We start from the raw sequence: 22,631 nt of genomic DNA on the forward strand, positions 1-22,631 counted from the left end.
GACGAGGCTTTGGCAGCACCTGAGTGGAGGGGGCAGAGGGTCGTGCTGGTGCTGCCCACTCCACAGCCTGCCCTGTGGCCCCAAGGCTCACACCCAGCCATCCCCTGGCTGGGCTGCGTGCACCAAAACCTTCCTAGCAGGCAGCCCCCGGCCAGGGGATGCAGGTTGGCACCCACCCCGTGCCAGGCCATCGGGCCAGAGCAGGCTGCAAGGAGCCCGAGGTGTGATCTGGGCACATTGGACCTGCTGCCTTGTGGTCCTTGCACACCTCCGCCTGCCCCCTGCTCAGCCCCATCCCCAAACACGGACCCACAGCCTCTTTTAGGAGGGGGCATTCCCTGCTTCCTTCCCTGCTCAAAACCCAGCCTGCGGGCAGGGCAAGCCGAGATTTGGTCCCAAGAGGTTCTGAACCACCCCGGCATGGGGTCCTGGCTCTGCCCAGCCCCGGACAGCTCCAGGGAGCCCCCACCTGAGCCCCTCCATCCCACGAGGCCAGCTGGGGCTCTGCCCCTGGGGGCTCCACGACACCCTGGCCGTCCAGGCGAGCATCCCACCGCTCCCACGGTGGGGGCTCCCCCTGCCCCGCAGCCCCCCGGGGGGGTGCTGGAGGCGGAGGTGCCGGTGTTTGCACACCCCCAGCGCTGCGCAGAGCCGCGCTCCCGTTTGTTTGCTCTTCTCCTGCATCTCTTTAGCAAATGGTAACGAGGCAATAAAAGCCGGGCAGAAATTGCCTCTGCGTGCTGGGAGAGGGTGGGGGGGTGAGGGAGGGAGGCAGCGAGCGCACGGCTCGCACCCGTTCCGCGCCCCCACGGCTCCGCTCCGGGTTTTCCTCCGCCCGCCGCTGCCGCCCTGCCCGCAGTGCCCCGGCGGCGGCCGCCGCGCCCCGGCACCGGGAAAACCGGGCCTGGAACCCGCCGGAACGGGGCCCCTCGGGGAGGCTGCGGGGTTGGGGCGCCGTGCGGGGCGTGTGCGCGCGTGGGTGCGCGCGTGTGCGCAGCCCCGTGCCCGCGCCGCGCCCGTGTGGGCCCCCACGCAGCGTGCGCCCCGCGCCCGGTGCCCCCGCCGTGGGCGCGCTGCGTGGGGGCGCGCGGGCGGCGCCGGCCGCGGTTCCGCGTGGGCGCGCGGGGGCCGGGAGCTCCCGCGTGGGCGCGGCGCCCCGCGCGCGTCCCCGCGTCCTGCCGCGCGTGGGCGTGCGCGCCGCGCCCCGGGCGCACGGCACCCGCTGCACACGCGTGGCCGCGCCGCTGCTCCCCCCCCACCCCCGCCCCGTCCCCCACCCACCCACCCACCCCACCTCCAGCCCCGAAGCCCCCCCCTGCCCGAACCCCCCCTTTCTCTCCCCGGCGGCTGCAGTTTCCTCTCCCGCCAGCAGCGAGCAGCAAGTGGATGCGCGGTCGGGGCACACGCGCGCACACCCGCACACACACGCACCCGCACCCGCGCGCCCGGCAGCAGGCAGGCAGCGGGCGGGCAGCACGGGCTCCGCGGGGCTCCCGGCCCCCCGCCGCCGCATGCGGGCCCCCGCGGCCCCGCCGCCGCCGCCCGCGGCCCCCGCGCCCGCCCCGCCGCCGCCCGCCGCCGTCTGATGAGCCGCGGCCCCGCCGCGCCCCGCCGCCGCCCGCCACCATGTACCTCGACCCGGAGGCTGCCAGCGCAGGTGAGCCCGCCGGGGGCACCGGGAGGACGGGGAGAAGCGGGGGGCACCGGGGGTCGCCGCCGTTCTCCCCCTACCCCCCGCCCAGCCCCGGGTTGCCCGCACCGCTCCCCATCGCCACCGCCGCCGCCGCCGCCCCCCGCCGCCCTCTCCGTGCTGCCCGGCTGCCCCCTCGGCTCCCCGGCTGCGGCTCGGCCGGAGGTCCCGGCCGGGAGTTAGGGCACTTTGGGGACAAAGTCACCGCCGCGGCTCCCAGACGAGTCACCGCCCTGCGGAGCCGCTGGGGCCGGGGCTCCCCAGCCACCCCCCCCCCAAAAAACCGGCACTTCCCCAACCCTCGGGGCCGGCACCCCCCAAACCGGGCAGCGCCCGGAGCCCGCGGCTGAGCGCTCGGTGCTGTCCCTGCAGCCCCTCCCCAGCCCTCGCCTCCCGGGGTCCCCCGGCCCCGTTCCTCCAGCGCCGCCAGCACCGCGCCAGGGCTTGGGGAGGGGGCTCTGGCCTCCGCCGTTTTGCTGAGCTCATGCTCTGAAGGCAGCGCTCGGCCTCGCCTCGAGGGCTCCGGGACACCGCCGGGGTGCTTTGGGGCAAGGTTGGCAGGAGGGATGCTGCTGGCACGCGGCGGCTCGCCGGAACCCCGCAGCCCGCAGCCTTGGGGTCCCCGGGCCCAGGGAGAGGGCAGAAGGACGGCGTGTCCTGCGGTGGCAGGGGACGTGCCGGCGGGGATGTGGCGGAGCACAGGGAGCGCAGGAGCTGCCGGCGCGCCTTGCTGGGGCCAGCTGCAGGCAGAGCCAGGCCTGCAGGAGCCGGCAGCGTGGGGACACACCGGGGACCGCCACCCGTGGCACCCGTGGCGGGTGACAGCGCCAGGGCTGCCCGGGAGCCGGCAGCCCCGGTGAGCAGCCTTCGAGGGGAAGCTGTCGCCTCCATGGGGCTCGGCGCTGCCGCCCGCTGCGGCACGGGAGCAGCTCGGTCCCACAGCGCTCCGTCCCCACAGCCTCACCGGGGTGGGATGCCCTGCGGACAGGGGAGCGCGACACCGCCGGTGGCCTGGCCAAGGTCACCCGGTGGCGTGGTGGCAGAGGGGGGGACGTGAGCCCTGTCCCCGACGGCACTACGCGTGGCCCTTCCCTCCCAGAGCCCGAGCGCTGCGCCCGAGTTGCTTTTCCCCCCGAACTTTGCACCTTCCCCCAGTTTGCCCCTGCCCCTTGCCCCCACCGTGTGTCCCCCTTGGCACACGCTGGGCCACCAGCTGCTGTGCCAGGCTGCGAGGTTGCACGGCAGAGCCTGAGCTCTGACCAGGGCGCAGACCCCTTCTGTTCCCCCAAATCTGTCCCTGGCTCTCCCCACACACAGGGGTGTCCCCGCAAGGCAGGCTCCGGGGCAGCGGGGTGCTGCGGTGCCAGGCACCAGGGCACCATCTGCTTCGCCCGTCGGTGCCCCTGCTTCCCTCTGCTCCGCTGGCACCTGCGTCTGCCCCTGCTCCTGGCAGCCCCTCTGGGTTTGGGAAGAGCCAGGCTGCGTGGGGCCCTGGGGGGGCACAGAGAACATGGGGGTGCCCTGGTTTGGGGAGAGACCCTTCTTGGGCAGAGGGTGCCATCAGCCCTCCCGAGCCCGGTGCTGTGCTCCTCTGTGGGCAAAGCCCACCTGGGGGGTGCAGGGTGGTGGCTGTGGCCCCCGGTATTCCCGGTGTGTTTTGGGGGGCAGATGTCTGGGGTGATTCAGGAAGTGTTGCCACCATCTGTGACGTGCCCGGGGCAAAGGAGCCTCAGAGGGCAGGGAGCAGCCAGTGGGTGTTGTGGGGATGCCCGAGGAGGCAGCTGCAGGGGGTGTTCAGAATTGGGACTGAGCCGGGGGGGGCTTCCCAAAGCGGCCACATCCTGCTGGGGGGCTGGGGGGGCTGCTGGCAGGGCCCTTGCCCGCGGTACCGCGCCCTGCAGCGTGTCAGGGGAGCTGTGGCCGAGGGCAACGCTCTGAAGATTTGGCTTTGAAGCCAAAGGTGCCCTCTGTGCCACCGGGACGATGTCCCCCACGCTGGTCCCCCCCCTCCCCACTGCCCTGCCACCCGCCGTGCTGCCAGGCGAGACGTCCCCTCCGTCCCTGCTGCCGGTGCCAGCTGTCCCCTCTCCGGGCAGGTCCCTCTTCATCCCCGAACACCAGGCAGCTGCTGGGAGCCGCAGCCGCTGCTCCCCACCTGCGTCCCCGTTCCCAGGGGCTCCGTTTCTGCTGGCCCCTGGGGAGGCGGTGGATAAATAACCCGCTGCTGCCTGCGCCTTCCCCCGGCGCTGTCTCGGGGAGGGCTGCGCGCTGGCACGGCGGGTGCCGGGGGACGTCGGAGCGGGTGCCGAGGGTGGGACAAAAGCTGAGAGCCGGCTTCGAAACGAGACGAAACGCCCGGCAGGAGCACGGCCGGGGGCGGGCAGGGGGGGGGCTGGCGCGAAGGGGCTGTGAGGAAGGGGGGAGCGCGGAGCCGGGGGAAGGCAGACAAAGAGCGGAGGGCTGGCAGCGCTCGCGGGCTGCCCAGCCTCGCTGGGAGCCAGGCACCTGCTGCAAACACGCGTCCCGCAGGGCGCGGGCACAGCACCTTTGTCCCCTGCCTGTCCTGCCCCCTCCCTGTGTCCCTGCCTTGCTGGGGGCTGGGGCTCCCCCGTTTGCCAGCCCCCAGCCCCCCCAGAGCGGGCTTCGTGCTGCTGCCGGTGCCCCAGAGCATCCTCTACAGCCTCCCCCCATCCCCATCGTCCCCAGCTCTGGCAGCGCCCATGTCCCCCCCCCGCTGGCTCCAACCCATCCCCCGTGGCAGTGGGGTGCCTGTGGGGGTGCTGAGCCCCCCGGGCTCTCGCTCACCCATGGGTGCTGTCTCTCTCTGCCCACCCCCCCGAGCAGTTCAGCTGCCCACAGAGGTGGCAGGACGGGGACGGGGACAGGGACAGGGGACGGGGCTGGCTGCGGGGGGTGTGGGGAGGGGGACGGGGAGGTCTGGCCGATCCCCCCCGCGCCGAGGAGCAGGAGAGGAGCTGGAGGCGGCTTTCCTCTGCCTGATCTCGCGGCTTTTCAGCCTGCCGGGGAAGGGCGGGGGAGAGGGGAATGAAGACAGATGCAGATAATATCGCTGCCACCCCCCGGCCCCTGGGGGCTCAGCTACAATATCTATTATAGATGAATTCAGCAGGGGAAGGGCTTTCGAAGAGCCGACAGCAGGGCTGGCGCGCAGGGACTGTGTGCAAAGGCAGAGCGCCAGCCGGGGCGTCGAGAGGGGACCTGGGCTCCTGGGAACAGGGCTGGGGGGCCGGGGGCACGCGGGGGCGTCCCTGGAGGGCTCGGGGGGCTCGTCCCATACCCCACGGTTCCGGCTTTCTCTCCGTGCTGGGCTGCCGTGCGCCCACCCATGGGCTCGGGGTGCCCTGTGCGGGGTCCCCCCGTCCCCTCGCAGCGTCCCCGGGAGGCTGGGCTTGCGGCCCTGCTGCAGGAGGGAGCGGGTCACCTTGGGGGGAGTTAATGAGGTTTGAAAGGGAAGCGGCCGGTGGCGCTGACGGAGATGGAGCCGGGGTGATGGAGGAGGCTGGGGCGGCGAGGGAGGGAGCGCAGCGCAGCGGGATGCGCGTCTGGCTGGGGGGGTGACGGGTGGCTGCCCCCGCTGCCCCGTAGGTGACCATCCCCGCTGTCCCGGGGTCTCAGCATATAGCTAAGGGGTCTCCCAGTCCTTTCCATATCCCTTCCCTAAGGGCTGTTATTCCCTTCCTCTCTCCTCCCCTCCCAGCTGTGTTTCTTCCCTTTCCCTCTCCTTCCTCCCCCAGCACCACCAGCCTCTGTTTTGGGGGCTGCCACCGTGCTGAGCATCGCAGCCCCTGGCACTGAGCCCTCTGCGGGGCTCCCATCCCCACAGTGGTGTTGGGGACGCTGCCTGGGCAGTGCCGGGGGCTGGCAGGGGGCTGGCAGGGGCGAGGAGGAGGAGGGGGCGAGGCCGAGGCTGTGCGTGCAGGTGCTCAACCTGAGCGTGCCTGCGTTTTGGGGGAGATGGCACGGGAGAGGTCAAGGTGGGGGGAGCCGTGAGGGATGGCACAGGGATGTGGGGAGGTGGGCTTGGAACAGGGAGGGTGACGCCTCGTGGGATGGGTGGAAACCCACAGGTGCAGAAAGTCCTGGGGGGCTGGGGGGGGCTGGCACTTGTCGGGAGGAGCGGCACGGTGGGGACCACGAGGTGCAGAAACCACGCGCGTCTCCGGAAATCCTGAGCCGAAAATAGCCCGGACATGGGAGACCACTGGGGGAAGAGTGTGCTCACGTGCCAGATTCTGCCTCCACCACAAGCTTCTGCGCTGGAGTGGGGCACGGGTGCTCCCGGCTGCAGTGGGCATGGGGACATCGTGCCCTGGGGGTAGCAGGATCCGGCCTCACCGCCCTCCCTTCATGCGCCACATACGGTGGCAGTGGCAGTGACCGTGCCGTGCACACAGCCTGAGCGCCAGGAGGGCTCCGGGCACCAGGATGGAGGTGTTGGGGGGTCCCTGGGGGTCTGGAGACAAAGCCCCCCAGGGCAGGCTGCTCCCCGTGGGGGAGGCAGAGACGGACAGATTGACAGCTCCGGGGGCTGGACAGATGGCTGGATGGAGAAGCAGCTGTGTACGAGGGATGGATGGATGGAGAGATTGATGGATGTGTTGGAGAGGGGGACGCACGGATAGACAGACAGATGCACAGATGGAGAGCAGACGCCTGTTCCCTTCCCTCTCGCCCCGGGCGCGCCTGGTGCGCTGAGCAGCGGCGCTCGGCGCGTTGTCTGCGCAGACGGGTGCCGGGTGGCAGGACCACGGCCAGGAACCTGCCAGGGTGGCAGGACGGCCGCAGGGCTCCAACATCCCTGCCACGCAGCCGTGCTCCCCTCCGGGGACAGCCCCGGCCCCTCCTCGGGGGGGTTTCCACCCCAGCACTCCCCCTGCCCGCCGTGGGGTCCGGGTCTCGCCGCCCGCTCTGCCCATCCCACCCCCGCTGCGCCCGGCATCCCGCACAGGAGCGAAAGCTGCAAATTCACAGCTTCTCAGCTGCAACCTAAAAATAAGAGGTTTGGGAAATATCTAGCAAATGAGTGGGAGGATGAGCAGAGGAGGAATTAACGGCCTGGCGCCAGGCAAACAGCATCTGGGAAGCCCCGGTGTGGCAGAGCGGCCACCTCGCTCCCCACCCCACGGCCTCCGGCACGGCACAGCCCTCCCGCGGAGCACTGGGACGCTCCGAGGCTGTGCTGGACAGGATCAGGCTCCCTCTGCTCCTCCTCATTGCCGCGTCCCCTCTCCGTTCTCCCCATTTGGCTCAGCATCGTGTCCTGCTGAGGCTGCGAGGCACGGCTCGCTTGGCACCCTCGCCCGCTCCCCCTCTCCGCGAGCGCTTCCGCTGCCGGGCTGGCGAGGCGCGGGGCTGGCGCGGGGCTTGGCGCATGGGGCGGGCACGCTGGGCACCCGCACCGTGGCGGAAGGCGGCTTGGCACGGGGAGAAGTTTCTCTGCGTGGAGCTGTGGCACGCCGGCTGCGGGAGATGCTCTGACGGCGCTTCCCGAGAGCGCAGCAGCAGGCGGGGTGGGGTGGGGATGGATTTGGGAAGCGGGGAGGGAAGCTCTGCACGGCTTCGGTTTCTCCTCCCCGGGAATCGTTTGGGAAATTGGCTCTTCCCTGGGTTCTGCGCCCAAAAGCAAAGCCCTGCGAGGCTGTGCAGGGTGGGCATCCACGGGGCACCTGTGGAGCAGGCACCGGAGGTCAGAGCCAGCCCCGTGCCCACGGATGCTGCCAGCTCACACCCACCCCTCACCCAAGCCCTTTCTGTCCCAGGGAGAGATGCCCAGCTCCTTCCACCGGGCAGAGCAGGCAGGAGCCGTGATCCCTCCAGGTGCCCCTCGCAGGTGCTTTGCCCACCCGCTGCCACACTGAGGCACTGCCCAGGGCCAGCGTTGTGTGGTGGCAGCTTGGTGACCCCGGGGGGCTTTTGGTCGAGTCGGGCTCTGGATCTGTCTGTGCCGAGCTCCAGCAAAGCCCATCCTGGTGCGCGGGGCCACTGAGGCATGCAGCACCACCCAGGCCAGGGAGCAGCAGCCCCCGCTGTCCCCCCTCCCTCCCTCCCAGCCCCCCCGGCAGCACCGGTGCCGCCGCTCCGCCGCGTGTCAGATCCGTTGGCATCAGCACTTCTCGCCTCCGCCGGGCCGATCTCACGGCATCTCCGGCTCACGCGGCGCTTAGGAAACCATCATCCCTCTCACATTTCCCTGCGCCCTCGCTCGTGCTCAGGAGCGCCTGGTGGCTCTGCAGCCCCCCTCCCCAACCCCCCCAGCCCTGGTCCCCCGCTCCCAGCCCTTCCCATCCCCAGCACACGCAGGAGACCCGTGGGGAAAGCAGCGCTGCGTTTGCCACGCGCTCCCCGGGGCTGCGTCCCCACCCGTGCCACCCCCAGCCCCGCCGCCCTGCTGCGCCCCAGGCAGCACCCGTGGCTGGGGACGAGCCAGGAGCTCTGAGCTCAGCTTCCCTGTCTAATTAAGCGGCGCTAATTGCCCAGAAAACAAGTCATTTAAGCCTCTGCTGCAGCGGAGCCTAGCGTTTCCCCATTGGCGCTGGGGGCGCGTGGCCCCACGGGGGGGGCAGGTCCCCGCTGGTGTCACCGGGGCAGGCATCGAGCATCGGCACTGCGTGGTGCCGGCAGGAGCCAAAGTCCCCTTGGTGACAGCATCCCCGATTTCTCCTTCCTAAGCAGGATAATCCTCGCAGCCCGGGCTCCACGGTGCAGGCAGCGCGCATCCCTTCCTGCTTTTCTTCTCCCCTTTTATTTCCCTTTACTGGATTATACTGGAGATGAACTTGACCCTGCGAGCACCATGGCATCTCCTGAAGCTGCTGGCTAAGCCGGGGGGGTCACAGCCGCCACCGGCACGGGGACACTGTCATCGCATCCATTAGCTTGCCTCTTTTGGAGCAGCTGAGCTGGCATTTTCCAGCCTGGCCTTGCTCAGGGCGTGCTGAGCCTTCCCAAAGCCCTTCGCTGTCCCGCCTGGCTCCCCCCTCCCTTCCCCTGGGGACACACAATGGACATGGTGGCTGGGGACATTGCAGGGATGGGGCAGAAGCTCAGCCCCAGCTGCTGGGGAGGCCGGCAGGGTGCAGGAATGTTGGGGACTGGGAGCACTGGGGTGCCACTTCCCCTGCCCGGGGTCCAGCGCAGCACCAGGTGAGGTGTCCCGGGTGTCACCGTGTCACCAAGCAGGTCTCGGGGCCACGGGGACCAGCAGCAGGGTGAGTTGGGGGGCAGAAGGAGAGCTCGCCCCCGTCCCTGCCCACACCAGGCTGCCCAGTTAACCAATGCCGAGCGCTCTGCGCCCCCAGCAGCTTCTCTGGCTGCAGTTTATAAATGTTTGAAATTAAGGGCTGGTCCCAAATTCCCTCCTAGGCAACAGTTGCTAAGCGAGTTTTATTCACGGGTCCTCGTGACCGAGCGCTGGAGCCCCCCCGGCCTGGTTTTGGAAGGAGGCAGCGTGTGTGTGGGCTGGGGCTGACGGGGGTCCCAGGACCCCAGCCCACAGGGAGCCCCCAACCCCATCCCCACCACCCCGGGGCTTGCACTGCCACCTCGCAGCCCCGGCAAGCACCCAGCTCCGGCCGAGGCAGCCGCTTCTGGGGCGTTTGTAAAACTCCTCTTCACTGCCACCATCACCCCAGCCTCTCTTTTTCATTCCCCCCCGAGGCCGGGGGCCACCGCTGCTGGGGCCGCTGTGTCCCCCCTCGTCCTTCTCCGGGTGGCAGGCGTGGGAGCGGGGCGCCGGGGTCCCCGCCACGCAGCGGGGGGATGCTGGGGCGCTGGATCCAGCCTCTCTGACTCATGCGAGCGCCTGAGTCGCTGGCAAATTTCATTACAATAACAAGGTCTGCGGGCGAATTAATTATTAACGATTATTGTTTAATATTTATACTGCAGCACAGCTACGGGCACGCTCGCTCCGGCCTCGCTGCTTCCCACCGCTGGCTGGGGCGCGAGCGGCGGCCGGTGCCCACCCCAGGCTGGCAGCGGGGATGGCACGGCACAGATGCCACCCCAGGGGGGGTCCTACACGGGGGTGGGCCTGAGCGGGGCTGGGGGCCCGCCAAACCCCCCCGCTGCAGTGGGGAGAGGTGTGGGGAGGAGCGGGGTGGCACCAGGGGCACTCAGCCAGGGCTGCCACACGGCCCCGGTGTCTCCCTCCCCTCTCGTGCCCGGGTCCCCATCTCACATTTATTGCTGGGGGGCAGCTCCCTGTGCCATGGCCCCCGGCGGTTTGAGCAGAGGGGTGAGCGTGGGGGGCTCTCAGGCTGCAATGCAGGGGACAGAGCCAAGGGGACAGAGCCGGGGTGCCCTGGGGTGGCCATAGGGCAGCCGTGGGTCCCCAAAAGGGCCGTCCCTCCCCGTCCCCCACCTCAGCTCTGCTCTGCTTCCCCCACAGGGGCCCCCTCCCGCGATGTCATCCTCGTCTCAGCCATCATCACCGTCAGCCTTAGCGTCACCATCGTCCTGTGTGGCATCTGCCAGTGGTGCCAGCGCAGACTGGTAAGTGGCCCCGGGGCTGGGTGCCTGCGGGGAGGGTGGGGGGGGGACAGCGGGGTGGCCGTGCCCCACGGGGGGGGCCGAGGGGTGCGGGGCTGCCTGCAGGCAGAGCCCAGTGCCGAGCACAGTTTGCGGCGATGCCGGCTGCAGCTTTTATTTTGCTCTTTAGGAAAGGCGATAATTAAATGTTTGGGTGAAACTGTTTGTGCGGCACGGAGGGAAGTTTCCAAATACGTATAGATACACGCTTGTGGCAAGCTGCAACGAGCTGGCCCCTGTCCTGCTCGGCGTGCTCTTTCCTTCTAGAGCCCGGCGGGATGGCAGCCAGCCTGTCCCCATCCCCGTCCCCGTCCCCACCGTGGGCTGTGCTCCCCAGCACCTCCTGCACCCCGGGGTGCCCGGTGTCGCCGAGCCCCCTCACCGCCCTGCCCGGCCCTGGCTGCATTTCCTTCACGACGAGATCCAAATCTGGGTCAAGTGCTCTCAAGGCAGAGACTTGTCTTTTGTGGCTCTCTGCACGGGAGAACCCCCCCAGCCAGAGGGGGAACCCAAACCAGCCCGCAAAGGGAGGCGGCGGCTCCTGCGAGCGTGCCCGTGCGCGAAACGTGGGAGGAGAAGGGCAAAGCTGGCAGAGGAGCAAAGAAAAAGAAACCGGCCGGGAATACATCCAGGCTGGGAACTGGAAGCCGTGTCCCCAACCCTCGATGGCACGTGGGAGCCACGGCCAAGCCGGCAGAGCCGCCAGCCCCGTGCTGGCACACCTCGGGGGACGGTGGCGGCGGTGCGCCCGTGGGCACCGTGCCGCGGACAGGCCCCGGGGGTGCCGTGGTGGGGGCTGGTCCGTGCCCCCAGCCCTTCTCCCGTCCTGCTGCAGTCTCCGGGCACCTGCAGCGCCGCTCCTAATCGTTCACTAATCAGCATTAATTGCGCTCTTGTCCCCCCTGGAAGGGAGCAGCACGCCGAGCCCACGGTAGGAAGTCACGGCGCAGCGCCCTGATTACAAGCCCCAGTTAGGAGCAAGCGCGGCTTTGTTAGCATATGGCACCGCTTCCCTTTTGCTGGGAAGGTGAACTCAATTAATCCAACTTCAATTAAGCCTAAAATTACACGCTCCTGCCCCGTGGCGGGGCGCGGGGTGCAGCTGCTGCTCCATCCTGGGGACGGTGCCCGGCGTGGGGACGGAGCCAGCCGCTGGGCAGGAGGCACCCACGGGAGGCTGTGAAGGCGAGGGTAAAATTTGGTGCCAATTTGGAGGGCACGAGGCGCAGCCCCCCCCTGCCGTGGTGGGGGCTCCGTGCTGCCCCTGACCCTCTGCTGTCCCCCTAGGGAAAGCGTTACAAGACGTCCCTGGAGACCGTGGGGACCCCAGACTCCAGCCGAGGCCGCAGCGAGAAGAAAACCATCAAGTAGGTGCCAGGGCGGGGGGAGAGGGGCAGGGGCTGCGGTGCCAGCGGGGGCCCCGGCACAGCCACAGCCCACACAGCGCCCTGCCTGCCGTCACCTGTGCGGGGACACCGGGATCGAGGTGCCCTGAGCCACCCAACCGCGGAAGGACCCTCCCTGGGGACAGAGGTGGCTGTCCCCTCTGCTCCCAACAGCGGACGCTTGCCCAGCTCTCTCCCGTGGGCTCGATTTTAGGTTGGGGACGCTGGGTGATGGGTGGTCCCCCTGTGGTGCCGAAGCATCCCCCACTCCTGCAGTCACCCATGGGGAGTTATCGGCCCCTCAGTCAGGGCGGAGGCGCTCCCACATCCCCCAGCCCCTGCAGGAGAGGGTCTCAGGGACACTGGGGGGTTTGCGCCTCTCTCCAGCACCCTGGGGTGCCCCTGCCAGCTTGCCTTTTGCGTGGTGTCCCCAGGGGTGTCCCCGAGCTGGGCGTGCTGAGCCCTGCCCCCCGGATGGAGGGCTGGGACAACCAGGGGTGTGTGAGGGAGTGCGGAATTGGGGTGGGTATGGGGGGCTGGCACCCCCTGGCACCGTGGGGATGGAGCGCACCTTGCCGTGGGCAGAAAACAACCACGGTCCCAACCAAGGGCTGCCTCAAACCCTGGCCTCAGTGGGGTGCAGACACCCAAGATCCTGCTCTGGGACGGGGCCACATCCTGCACGGCTCTGCCTGTGCAGCCGGCAGCATTTTGGGAGCAGCGCGAGGGCAGAGCGCTGCCTCGGATGCCCATGGCTCGGTGCTGGTGGCAGCAGGAGGCGCGGGACCCGCTCCCATCTCCCCACACTGGCAAAAGAGAGGGTCTCAACATCGGGTACCCGGGCACAGCCCCCTCCCGTCACCGCCGCTCGTCTCCCACCCCCTCAAGGCACAGCGTCGGCCTCCGGACCCGGCTGCCCAGGACGCCAGGATGCGGCCCCCTGCCCAAACCCTGCGCGCGGGGTGGCAGCGCCAGCAGCTCTCTAACCCCTCTGCGTCCTTCTCTCCTTCCCAGCCTGTCTCTCCGCAGCTCTGCCCCGCTCCGTCTGTCCGCCCGCCCGCCCGCCCGTCCGTCTGTCCGTTTCTCTCCGCAGGGCTCGGCCGCAGCGGCTGGCCGGGGGGCGGGGGGACCGCGCTCCCCCCGGCAGGAATTCAGCTTTCTCTCTCTTGTATTTCCCTCTTCTTTCTCCCCTCGTCTCCGGCCGCTGTAGCGATCTAGACAGAGACTTTTGGAATAACAATGACAACACAGTGCAGCAGAAATGGAGCTCGTACCCTCCCAAGGAGTTTATACTAAACATTTCACCTTACGCCCCGTACGGTGACCCACGCCTTTCCCTCAAGTGAGTCTCTCCTTACCGGGCTTGCTCGCGTCTAGTGAGTACATGGGCAGCACCCACGCGCCTTCCTCCTCCTTCTCCTCCTCCTCCTCCTCCTCCTCGTCCCCCCGGCCCCCCATGGGCAGCCCCATGGAGACGAGCAACCCCCCCCCACCCGCTCCCCGGTGCCCCGGGGCCCCCCGGCAGCACGGGTTGGGGTTGCGCGTTCGGGACAGGACCCCGGCCCGGGGCCCCTCCGCCTCCTCCCCCCTTCATTTTGGATTTTTTTTTTTTGGTTCTGCCACCTCCACCAGCCCCCCCACACACACACCCCGCACACCCTCCGGCCAGGGGCCTCCCTTTGCTTTTTTTTTTGCAGTGCTGATGTCTCTCTCTCTCTCTCTCTGTCTGTCCGTCTCGTCTGTCTGTCCACCTCTGGCTCTCTCTCCTCCTCCTCCTCGTGTCCCCCACCCCACACCCCCCCGTTCCCCGTACAAAACGGCTCCCCCCACATGTCCGTCTGTCCGTCCGGCCCCTCTTCGTGTCCGTCTGGGGGGGTCCGACCGCCGGCCCGGCCCAGTGGCTCTCTGTTATCAGGGGCTAAGCTGACAGCGTCGGCCACCGCGGGGTTGGCGGGGGAGCGCGACGGCCGCCCCGGGGAGAAGCAGCGCGGCGGCGAGGACGGCCTGAGGAGCAGCATCTCTGCCCACAGCGAGCCCAGCATGGGGAAGGCGGCGAGGGGCCGCTGGCACACGGTGCAGAGCCACTTGGCTGCAGGGAAGCTCAGCCTGTCCAAGTGAGTGAGCACGCACGCTCCGGCACAGCCTCCCCGGCCCCCCCCCGATGGGGGCAGCAGCTCGGTGACGCCCCTGGGGCAAGAGCCATGTCCCCACAGCACGGGGACGGCGTGGGGATGCGCGGCAGCACCAGCCCCGTGCTCCTACCCGTGGTGCCGCTGCGGGACCTGGCACCGGCACCTTGCCTGCAGCTCTGACGTCGGGGGTGGATTTGGGCAAAGCTCAAGCAGGATCAGGGCTAGGGGAAAAAAACGGCCTTCGTGTAGGACTCACCAGCTGGGGAGCACGTCGGGCGTCCTCAGCTTGCCACCACCAGCGTGGCTCTGCGGGTGGGACCACACTTCTGGTCTCCGCTCCCCAAAAATGGGGCTGCAGCAGCCCCTGCTCGTGGGCAGCACCGGGCAGCGGCGAGCATTTGGGGCGTGCTGGGACGCACCGGGAGGCGAGAGGGGAAGGAGAGCGCGAGGAGGTGGTCCAGCACGGGACGTCTCCATGCCCGGTGCCAGCGGAGAGGGGAAACCCCCGGGAGGTGCTGAGGCAAGGCACCGCCACGGCAGGGAGTCAGGCAGGGGCTGCGGGTGGCCAGGAGCCGGGCAGACGGACGGATGGACGGACAGACAGCTGCCACCACGGGCTCTGCTCGCACAGGCTGGCAGGGGCAGGGTTAAGGGGACGGCTGTGATGCCTGCAGGCTTTTTCAGCCTCTTTTCCGCAGAGCCTGCTGGTGGTCACGTTTTGCTGCGTTTCAGGTGTTTTGAGGGGGTTCTTTCCTGCCGGGGATGATCCCCGCCGGCAGCAGGCTGCTGTGCCATCCCGGTGCCACCATCCTACGGCTGCTCGGTGGTCCCAGGGGATCCCAGGCTGGTTTTGGGGGGCTCAAGGGGGTTGCAGTGCCCCGTCCCCAGCCGGCTCCCGCGTGGCATGGTGCTGGCAGAGCCCGCGCCTCCAGCTGGCTCGGGGCCGAGCCGAGCCAGATTTAGTTTCCTGTGACGGAGAGGTTGTAAATTGAACTAATTTAGGATTTGATAGGAAACCGAAAGGAGGTCGGCGGCAGGCGCGGGGGAGGCTCAACACCCCGCGTGCCTCCAGGTCCCGGCCATGGGGCCGGATCCGTCCCAGCTCTCCACTCCCCTCCCTCTCTCTCTCTCTTTCTCTCACCTCTCACTCTTTCTTCACCTCTTTTTTTTTTTTTTTTTTTTCTCTTTAATTTCTTCTCCCCCTCTCTGTTCCCCCACTGCTGCGATGCACGACGGCACAGCTTCGCCCCACGGTTGCAGCCATCGCCCGGCCAGCCCCAGGGCAGCGCAGGGACCGGGGTCGTGGTGGGGGGGCTGCTGCTGAAGGCGACTCTCCTGTGCCGGGGGCTCCCCGTGCACCGAGGACCCCCAGAGGGCTTTTGCCAGGCTGGCTGGGCTGCACACCCCTTGTTCTGGCGGGCTGGGTGGCTGCTGCAAACACCCGCTGTCGGCGCTGCGTCTCCCTCGAGCCGCTCTGCACGCCCGCGGTGCCTCCAGGCGCGCACCCGGCCACGCGTTTTGTCCCTGTCCCCGTCCCCGTCCCTGTCCCACCGCTGGTACGAGCCATGAGCTCCGCAGGCTCCATGGGCATCGCAGGGCTGTGCTGGCTGCGCCCCGTGTGCCTGCAGCCCCGGCTGCCTGGGCAGTGATGGGCATCCCCGTGGTTTTGCCTGCTCGTCCCCCCTCACCGGGGGGGCAAAGCCCATCCGTGTTCCCCGGCGCTGCGTCCCCACCGCCCCCCTGCTGCCTGGCTTGGCCCCGGGGACACCCGGCTCGCTGTCCTGGGGCTCGGTCCCCATCGCTGCGGGGACCGCCGCCGGCACGGTGCTTTGGGGACGGCGAGGCTGCGAGACCCCGCAGTGGCACGGGCTGAGTGCTGGGCTGGGAGGGACGGGGACGGGGCTGGCTGGCTGGCAGCACGTGAGCGGGCGCCACGCGGGGCACCGAGGGATTCGCCTTCACGCAGCAGCCTAATTAGCTCGCAGACGAGGTCGGTCGGCCGGCAGGCTGGGAAGGCGCCGCGGCAGCAGGAGGGCACCCAGCCCCTCGCCGCCGGCGCCCGGGAGGCAGCAGCGGGGCGGCCGGCGAGATGGCAGCAGCGCGGGAGCCCGGCGCTGCCGGGGAGGCCGTGCCGCGGCCGGGAGGCAGAGGAACCGCTCGCTGCAGCCGCTGGCCCCTGCCGGAGCGCTCCCTGCGCTGGGGCATCTTCTCTCTAACTCTCTTCTTTTCCTTCCTCCAATTTTGCCCCTTCACCTTCTTCTCCTTTCTCTCCTCTCCTCTGCCCTTCCTCTCCCTAAGTTTCGAGGACTCCACCTTGTCCACAGCCACTACCCTTGAGTATATCCCCACCTCAGCAGGCGACCCCAAATGCCAGAGGCCCCGCACGCTCATGCGCCAGCAAAGTCTGCAGCAGCCCCTCAGCCAGCACCAGCGAGGCAACCACAGCCAGCCCACCACCAGCCAGAGCCTGGGCCACCTCCAGGCCCACAGCGGCTCCTCCGCTGCTGGCAACCCCCGGGGCTCCCGCGGCGGCCAGGGGCGCCAGGGCATCGCCGCCGGCTCCAAGCATCGGACAGCTGGTGGCCGGAGCCGCTCCAACCCCGGCAGCTGGGACCACGTGGTGGGGCAAATCCGCAACCGCGGCTTGGACATGAAGTCCTTCCTGTAAGTTCGCTCTCGGTCCTTTCCTCTCCCCCGGCGGTGCCTCCAGGCTCGGGTAAACGCTGCGCGCGGCCAGCGGCGAGCGCCGGGTCCCCCCTGTCCCATCGCTGCCTCCCTGGGGGCTGGGACTCCGTCCCCAACGCGGGGGGCTGGGGAAGGGGGTCCCAAATTCCTCCGGCTCGCCTCCCACCCTGGCTTTGCCACCTGCAGCACCGCAGGGATGCAGGGATGCTCCGGCTTCGATCCCGGGGCGGTGGGGGTGACCCTGGGGGTGCAGCCCTCGTGCAGGGCGACCGGCTGCGCGGCCCCGATATCGCCGCCTGCCTTCCGCCTGGGCTGTGATCTGCAGGGGCAGCCGGGCGGGAGCTGCCGGAGGCGTGTGATCTTTAATCTGCCTGAAACGCAGCTCCCCTATCAGCGCTGGCTTCTCAGCCTCCAGCGGCGAGGACTAATCTGCGCCCCGCGCGGTCCCCATATCTCGGCACATGACATCGCCGTGGCTCGGCACACTCCGTCCCCTCCTTCCTCCTCTGTCCTCCCCGCCGTGCCCTCCACCGGCCCCCGACGCCCTGGGGGATCCCTCCCAGCTGCGTGTCCCCCCCCTGCTCCATTTGTCCCCTTCTCACCGCTGGTGGGGACACCTCCAGCGGCCCCTCTCCGCCGCGCCGCGCAGCCTGTTTGCTCCCACGGGCAGCCTCCTCGCCGGCTCCATTTGCCGGCTTCCTGATTTATAGATGAGGCTCATTAGCCATCCCCCGGGTCGTGTTCCTCTCTGTTTACCCAGCCTTGTCGCCGGTTCCAGCCCTAATTGGCGGGGGGGGGGGCCCCACGGAGCAGGGCCGTGCCGAGCGTGCGGCGCTTCCCCGCCGCAGAGCCGCTGCCGCTGACCACCGCTGCGCTGCGGAGCCATGAACGTCTGCTGCTTCTGCTCCTTGCTCCTTTACCCTCCCGCCCAGCTCCCGGCACCGTGGTGCGGGCACAGTTTCGGGCCCCGGGATGCCGTGTTGGGCAGGAGTTGGTGCCTTTCTCCCCGCAGCCGTCCCAGACGCTGTTTCCTCCGCAGGGGCCGGTGGTGGAGTGCTCCCCACGCTGCTGTCCCTGCCCGCGGGGCCACCGCTGCAGCGGGTCCCCCGCCTGACGCTCTGTTCTCCTCTCTCTTTCTCTCTCTCCCGTTCTGCTTCCTCCCCGCGTGCGGGGCCGCCTGGGCAGGGAAGGCCGGATGGTGGTGTTATCCCTGGTTTTGGGACTCTCAGAGCAAGATGACTTTGCCAATATCCCCGACCTGCAACCCGCTGGGACGCAGCCGAACCAGCCGAACGCTCAGGGGGACAAGAGGTATGAGTAAGGAAGAGGGCAGTCCCGCAGCAGGAGGAGACCAGGGCCTCACCCAGGGTGGAGGAGGAGGAGGAGGCCGGCCTCGCGGAGCGCCCAGGTTGGAGCGGCCAGGCAGCGGGCACGGCGACGTCTGCAGACGCCGGCAGCTCTCCTCGCCACTGGAGCGGCGACGCCGAGCAGACCCCGACCCCTTCCTCCCCCTCCTTCCCTCCCCGCCTTCCCTCCGTCCATCCCCATCCTCATCACCGCCAGCGCCGTGCTGTCTGCATGCCGGGGGGGGGCTTGGGGCGGCCGTGGCACCGAGCAGGGCAGAGACGCCGTGCCGGGAGAAGGGGGAGCGGGCAGGGAGTGGGCACGGCGCGGCCAGGCTTGCGGGGACCCCACAGCGCGCTGGCAGCTGAGACGCATCGCATCCCAACGCGCTTCTCATCCGCCACCGGTGCCCAGGGGCGGGCAGCACTCGCCGGGACGTGGGGGCAGCTCTGCAGCGACCTGCGGCCCCACCAGGCTCCTCGCCGGGGTCCACCCAAAGCTCCTGCAGCTGGCGCCAGTGGCAGAGCCCGGCTGGACCGGGGCACAGGGAGCAGAGGAGCCCCGGGCGGTGTCGATGCCGTCTTTGGGGAGGCGCGAAGCAGGCGGGTGCTGCCTCCCCGCGTGATCAGCGTGTTAATGAACCGGCACCGTTCTCGCCCACCGGCTATTTTTACCCTGCTCGGCTCGGTTTCGCTCCATGTTTTAGCACTTCCCCCCCCCCCCCCCCCATTTTACCCAGCGCCGCGCAGCCGCTCGCAGCCCCGTCCCCGCCATCACAATGCGAGCATGGCCCTCATGCCTCCATCTCCTTCCCCTGCCCCCTCGGCCCCCCGGGGCTCGGCAGGCGGAGGGGACAGCTCTCCACCAGCACTCCTCCGCCTCGAAACGTTTCCTCTGTCCCCATCTCTTGGCTTCTTCCTTCTAGCCCATCCCCAGCGGCTCCAGCCAAGCGCCTGGGCTCGTCTCCTGTGCCTTTGGCCAAGCTCTCTGTCCACCCTGCTCCTCTCTCTCCCCTTCCCTCCCTCCAGGCCGGCCATCCCGCGGTGGAAGACGCTGCTCCTCCTCCTCTCTCTTGCTCTTCCTCCCTTTCTCTTGCTGGCCCACGACCGCCGCTGGCGCACACCAGGCAGCTCCAGCGACACCACACCCGCCCGGCCCCGCCGCCGCTGTCTCTCCTCCGCCTTCACTCTGTTTTTAACCTGACTTTGCCTCTCTCCAGCTCTCTCAGTTTCTTCATCCTCCCCGTGCGCCGTCACACCTGTGTGAGGGGGCTGCCCACAGCCTCCCCCTCCACCCCCCAGCGCCGCCTCCATCCCCACTGCTCCCAGGTCTCCGGCGTCTCCATTGGCGCGTGCCTGCGTGTGCTTGCCGTGTCGGTGGGCGTCCTGTGTGCATGCGTGGCTTTGCCACCCCGGGGGCAGCGCTGCCAAGGTCCGTGCGTCCCGGTGCTGCGCCTGTTGTCCGTCTGTCAATTTGTCCCCGTGCCTTGGCTTGTGGAGGAGCCGCGCCATCCCCGCGGCCAGGGCGCAAGCGCGTGTGCACGCGCGTGCCCCCTCCTTCCTCAGGTCTGTCCCCACCGCCGTGTGCCTGTGTCCCCCGTTGTCCCTGTGCCTCCCGGCAGCGTGGTCCCGGTGTGTGCCCGCCCGCCTCCATCGCTGCTCTGTCCGTCCGCAGCTCCCCCCGGCTCCATGCCCAGCATCCCCGCAGCCGCCAGGACAGGCACCCGAGACCCATATGGGGCCAGACGGGGTGGGCGTTCCGGCTGCAGGACACCAGGGAAGGTGGCCCTGGGTCAGCGCTGACCCGAGAGGGGATGGTTGTCAGCCAGGCACTGAGCTGCAGCACAGGGCACCGGGGCTCGGCCACACAGCCAGCACTGGGTGGGCGCAGCAAAGCTGGGGGTGCTGGAGAGGACCCCTGGGGCCAGGAGGTGGCCGGGGGCGGTGGCTGCACCTCGCTGGGCTGATGGCATGCCCGGTGAGCTGGCTGTGAGGGTCTGACCTGCGCACCGGCACCGGGCTGGCACCACCAGGGATGCCCACAGGCTGCTGTGGGTGGCCGGCACCTCCACAGCCCGGCTCTGCCTGGCTCCGGCCCACCGGGGCGCCCCAGGCTGCGGGCATCTCCTCGGGGTCCCCCCAGCCCCACTCTAGGGCGCTGCTTCTCTTTCCCCAGGTTGCCAGCCAGCGGCAAGGTGGTGAACACCGCACCCGTGCCCGGGCAGACGCAGAACGACGAGTCCGACCGCAAGACGGAGCCGCGCTCCTCTGTCTCCGACCTGGTGAACTCCCTGACCAGCGAGATGCTCATGGTGGGTGCCACGGGTGGGCAGGGGCGCCGGCCTCCATCCCTCGCCCGCGCCCATCTGGGCGTCCCCTCGCACCCCCCTCCGGCAGTCCCAGCCCGCGCCGCTGAGTCCCCGTCACGGGGAGCGGTGCCGGGGCCGTGACGGACGGGCTGTCAGGAGGGATTTGGCTAATTGCTGCTCCCCGTCCCCGCGGAGCGGAGCCAGGAGTCATCCGAGGGGACGGTTGTGGGTGAGATGGGAGAGGCTGATGCCCGCTGACAGCTGCCGCCGCAGAGCCAGAGACGCCGGCGCTCGGGGCCCTGCAGTGGTTGTGGCTCCAGCCTGGCACGGCGCGGCCAAAACGGCCCCGAGCAAGGTGTCCGCCACTCACGACCCCTTCTTCCCCCGCCGCAGCTCTCACCGGGCTCCGAGGACGACGAGGGCCACGATGGCTCCAGCCGGGAGAACCTGGGCCGCATCCAGTTCAGCGTCGGCTACAACTTCCAGGAGTCCACCCTGACCGTCAAGATCATGAAGGCCCAGGAGCTGCCGGCCAAGGACTTCAGCGGCACCAGCGACCCCTTCGTCAAGATCTACCTGCTCCCCGACAAGAAGCACAAGCTGGAGACCAAGGTGAAGAGGAAGAACCTGAACCCGCACTGGAACGAGACCTTCCTCTTCGAAGGTAGGGGCTGGGAGGGACTGGGATGCCCGGCCCCAGCACCCCAGGGTGGCTGCCGGTGACGAGAGGGGCCACCACGGGAACCTCTCGCAGCTCTCGGGCTGCCTCCTCATCCTCCTCCATCTCTGTCGCAGGGTTCCCCTACGAGAAGGTGGTGCAGCGGGTGCTGTACCTCCAGGTCCTGGACTACGACCGCTTCAGCCGCAACGACCCCATCGGGGAGGTGTCCATCCCCCTCAACAAGGTGGACCTCACCCAGATGCAGACCTTCTGGAAGGACCTGAAGCCGTGCAGCGACGGCAGCGTAAGGCCCGTGGGGAAAGTCCTCGGGGGGGGCTGCCCCTGTCCCCGCAGTGTCCCAAAGAGGGGACAAGTCTTGGGGCCGCCCTGGGGGCGCGTGCTGGCTCGGGTGCTCCTGCGGGGTGTCCACACGGGGCTGCTCGCGCCTCGTCATCCCCATCTAGCAGCTATAGGAAGGCATTAAGTAGCCCAAACCCAGCGCCTCATTTGGGGTCAGGCTGAGATATTTCAGGGAGAGCTAAAATTAAAGTTTTCTTTCTCTCCTGCCTCTAACAGGAGCAGAAAGCATCCCACAGGGGTTGGCCCCAAAAGCATCCCACAGGGGATGGCCCCAAAAACGGTCCCACTTGGGACGGTCCTGAAATGTCCCACTGGCAATGACCCCAGAAATTTGTCCCCTCCTCGAGGTTGGCCCATTTTTTTCCTGCCCGGTCCCAAAGTCCACTTTTGGGGTGGCTCCGGGTGCCCCCAGCCCACCGCCCCGGTCCCGTGGTGGGACACGGAGGGGTTTGTGCACCTGGGGGGGCCCTAAAAGCCTCTGCGCCCCCCCCAGGGAAGCCGCGGGGAGCTGCTGCTGTCGCTGTGCTACAACCCCTCCGCCAACTCCATCGTGGTGAACATCATCAAGGCGCGGAACCTCAAAGCCATGGACATCGGGGGCACGTCAGGTACGACCCCCAGCACCCACCCTGGGGGGGGGGCCGGGCCCTGTCCCCGCAGCCGGCCGGGGCTGAGCACCACGCTGTGCCCCCCCGGCAGACCCCTACGTGAAGGTGTGGCTGATGTACAAGGACAAGCGGGTGGAGAAGAAGAAGACGGTGGTGATGAAGCGGTGCCTGAACCCCGTCTTCAACGAGTCCTTCTCCTTCGACATCCCCACGGAGCGGCTGCGCGAGACGACCATCGTCATCACCGTCATGGACAAGGACAGGCTGAGCCGCAACGATGTCATCGGCAAGGTGGGTCCGGCCCCAAAAAATCCCGTGGGTGAGGGGCTGGTGTCCCCGGGGGGGGGCCGTCGGAGGGTCGGATGGACAGAGGGACGGCGCGTGACGCTGCGTGTCCCCGCAGATCTACCTGTCCTGGAAGAGCGGCCCCGGCGAGGTGAAGCACTGGAAGGACATGATCGCCCGGCCCCGGCAGGCGGTGGCACAGTGGCACCAGCTGAAAGCCTGAGAGCCCCCCCCCCGGCCCCGGCCCTGGGGCAGGACAGGGGTGGGACGGCGGTGGAGGGTGGGGGACGGATGGACAGACGGACGGAGCGCCCCCGTCCCCATTCCCAGCGCCGGGCAGGTCTCCTGCGAGTGCTTCCAGCCACCGTCCCCAGGGCCCAGCCGCCCCCCCCTCCAGTGTCACCCCACATTTTGGGAGGCTGCCGGTGCGAGGGGGGGTCCCGCTTCCCCCCCTTTCAGCCCAGTCAGACCTCTCCCAGCGTCACCCCAGCGGGAGCCACACACGTCCTGCCCGGGGACATCCCTGCCCCCTGCCCCATCCCATTCCCACCCCCCCAGCCCCGGGGGCACCCAAGGGATCGGAAGCCATGCCGCAGTTCGTTAGCCAAAGCGGGCACATCTGT

At 69.1% G+C, this 22,631-nt stretch overlaps 1 protein-coding gene across 2 annotated transcripts; it reads left to right on the forward strand.

Annotated features, from left to right (window-relative positions):
* The first annotated feature begins 1,325 nt into the window (after positions 1-1,325).
* On the forward strand, positions 1,326-22,363 carry SYT7 (synaptotagmin 7). Of its 2 annotated transcripts, XM_082761725.1 has the most exons (13): positions 1,326-1,657; positions 10,101-10,204; positions 11,528-11,607; positions 12,836-12,967; positions 13,524-13,739; positions 16,056-16,421; positions 17,628-17,753; positions 19,962-20,097; positions 20,488-20,758; positions 20,890-21,059; positions 21,609-21,723; positions 21,815-22,014; positions 22,127-22,363. In XM_082761725.1, the coding sequence occupies exons 1-13, from the start codon at positions 1,387-1,389 to the stop codon at positions 22,229-22,231; spliced, it is 2,292 nt and encodes a 763-aa protein (XP_082617851.1). In that variant the 5' UTR covers positions 1,326-1,386; the 3' UTR covers positions 22,232-22,363. The 2 variants fall into 2 exon arrangements, with proteins under 2 accessions (XP_082617851.1, XP_082617852.1); XM_082761726.1 differs by lacking the exons at positions 12,836-12,967; positions 13,524-13,739; positions 16,056-16,421; positions 17,628-17,753 and having other exon boundaries at positions 1,331-1,657.
* Positions 22,364-22,631: the final 268 nt, after the last annotated feature.

This window comes from Aythya marila (assembly GCF_965140915.1).
Source record: "Aythya marila genome assembly, chromosome: 5".
Classification (NCBI taxonomy): domain Eukaryota; kingdom Metazoa; phylum Chordata; class Aves; order Anseriformes; family Anatidae; genus Aythya; species Aythya marila.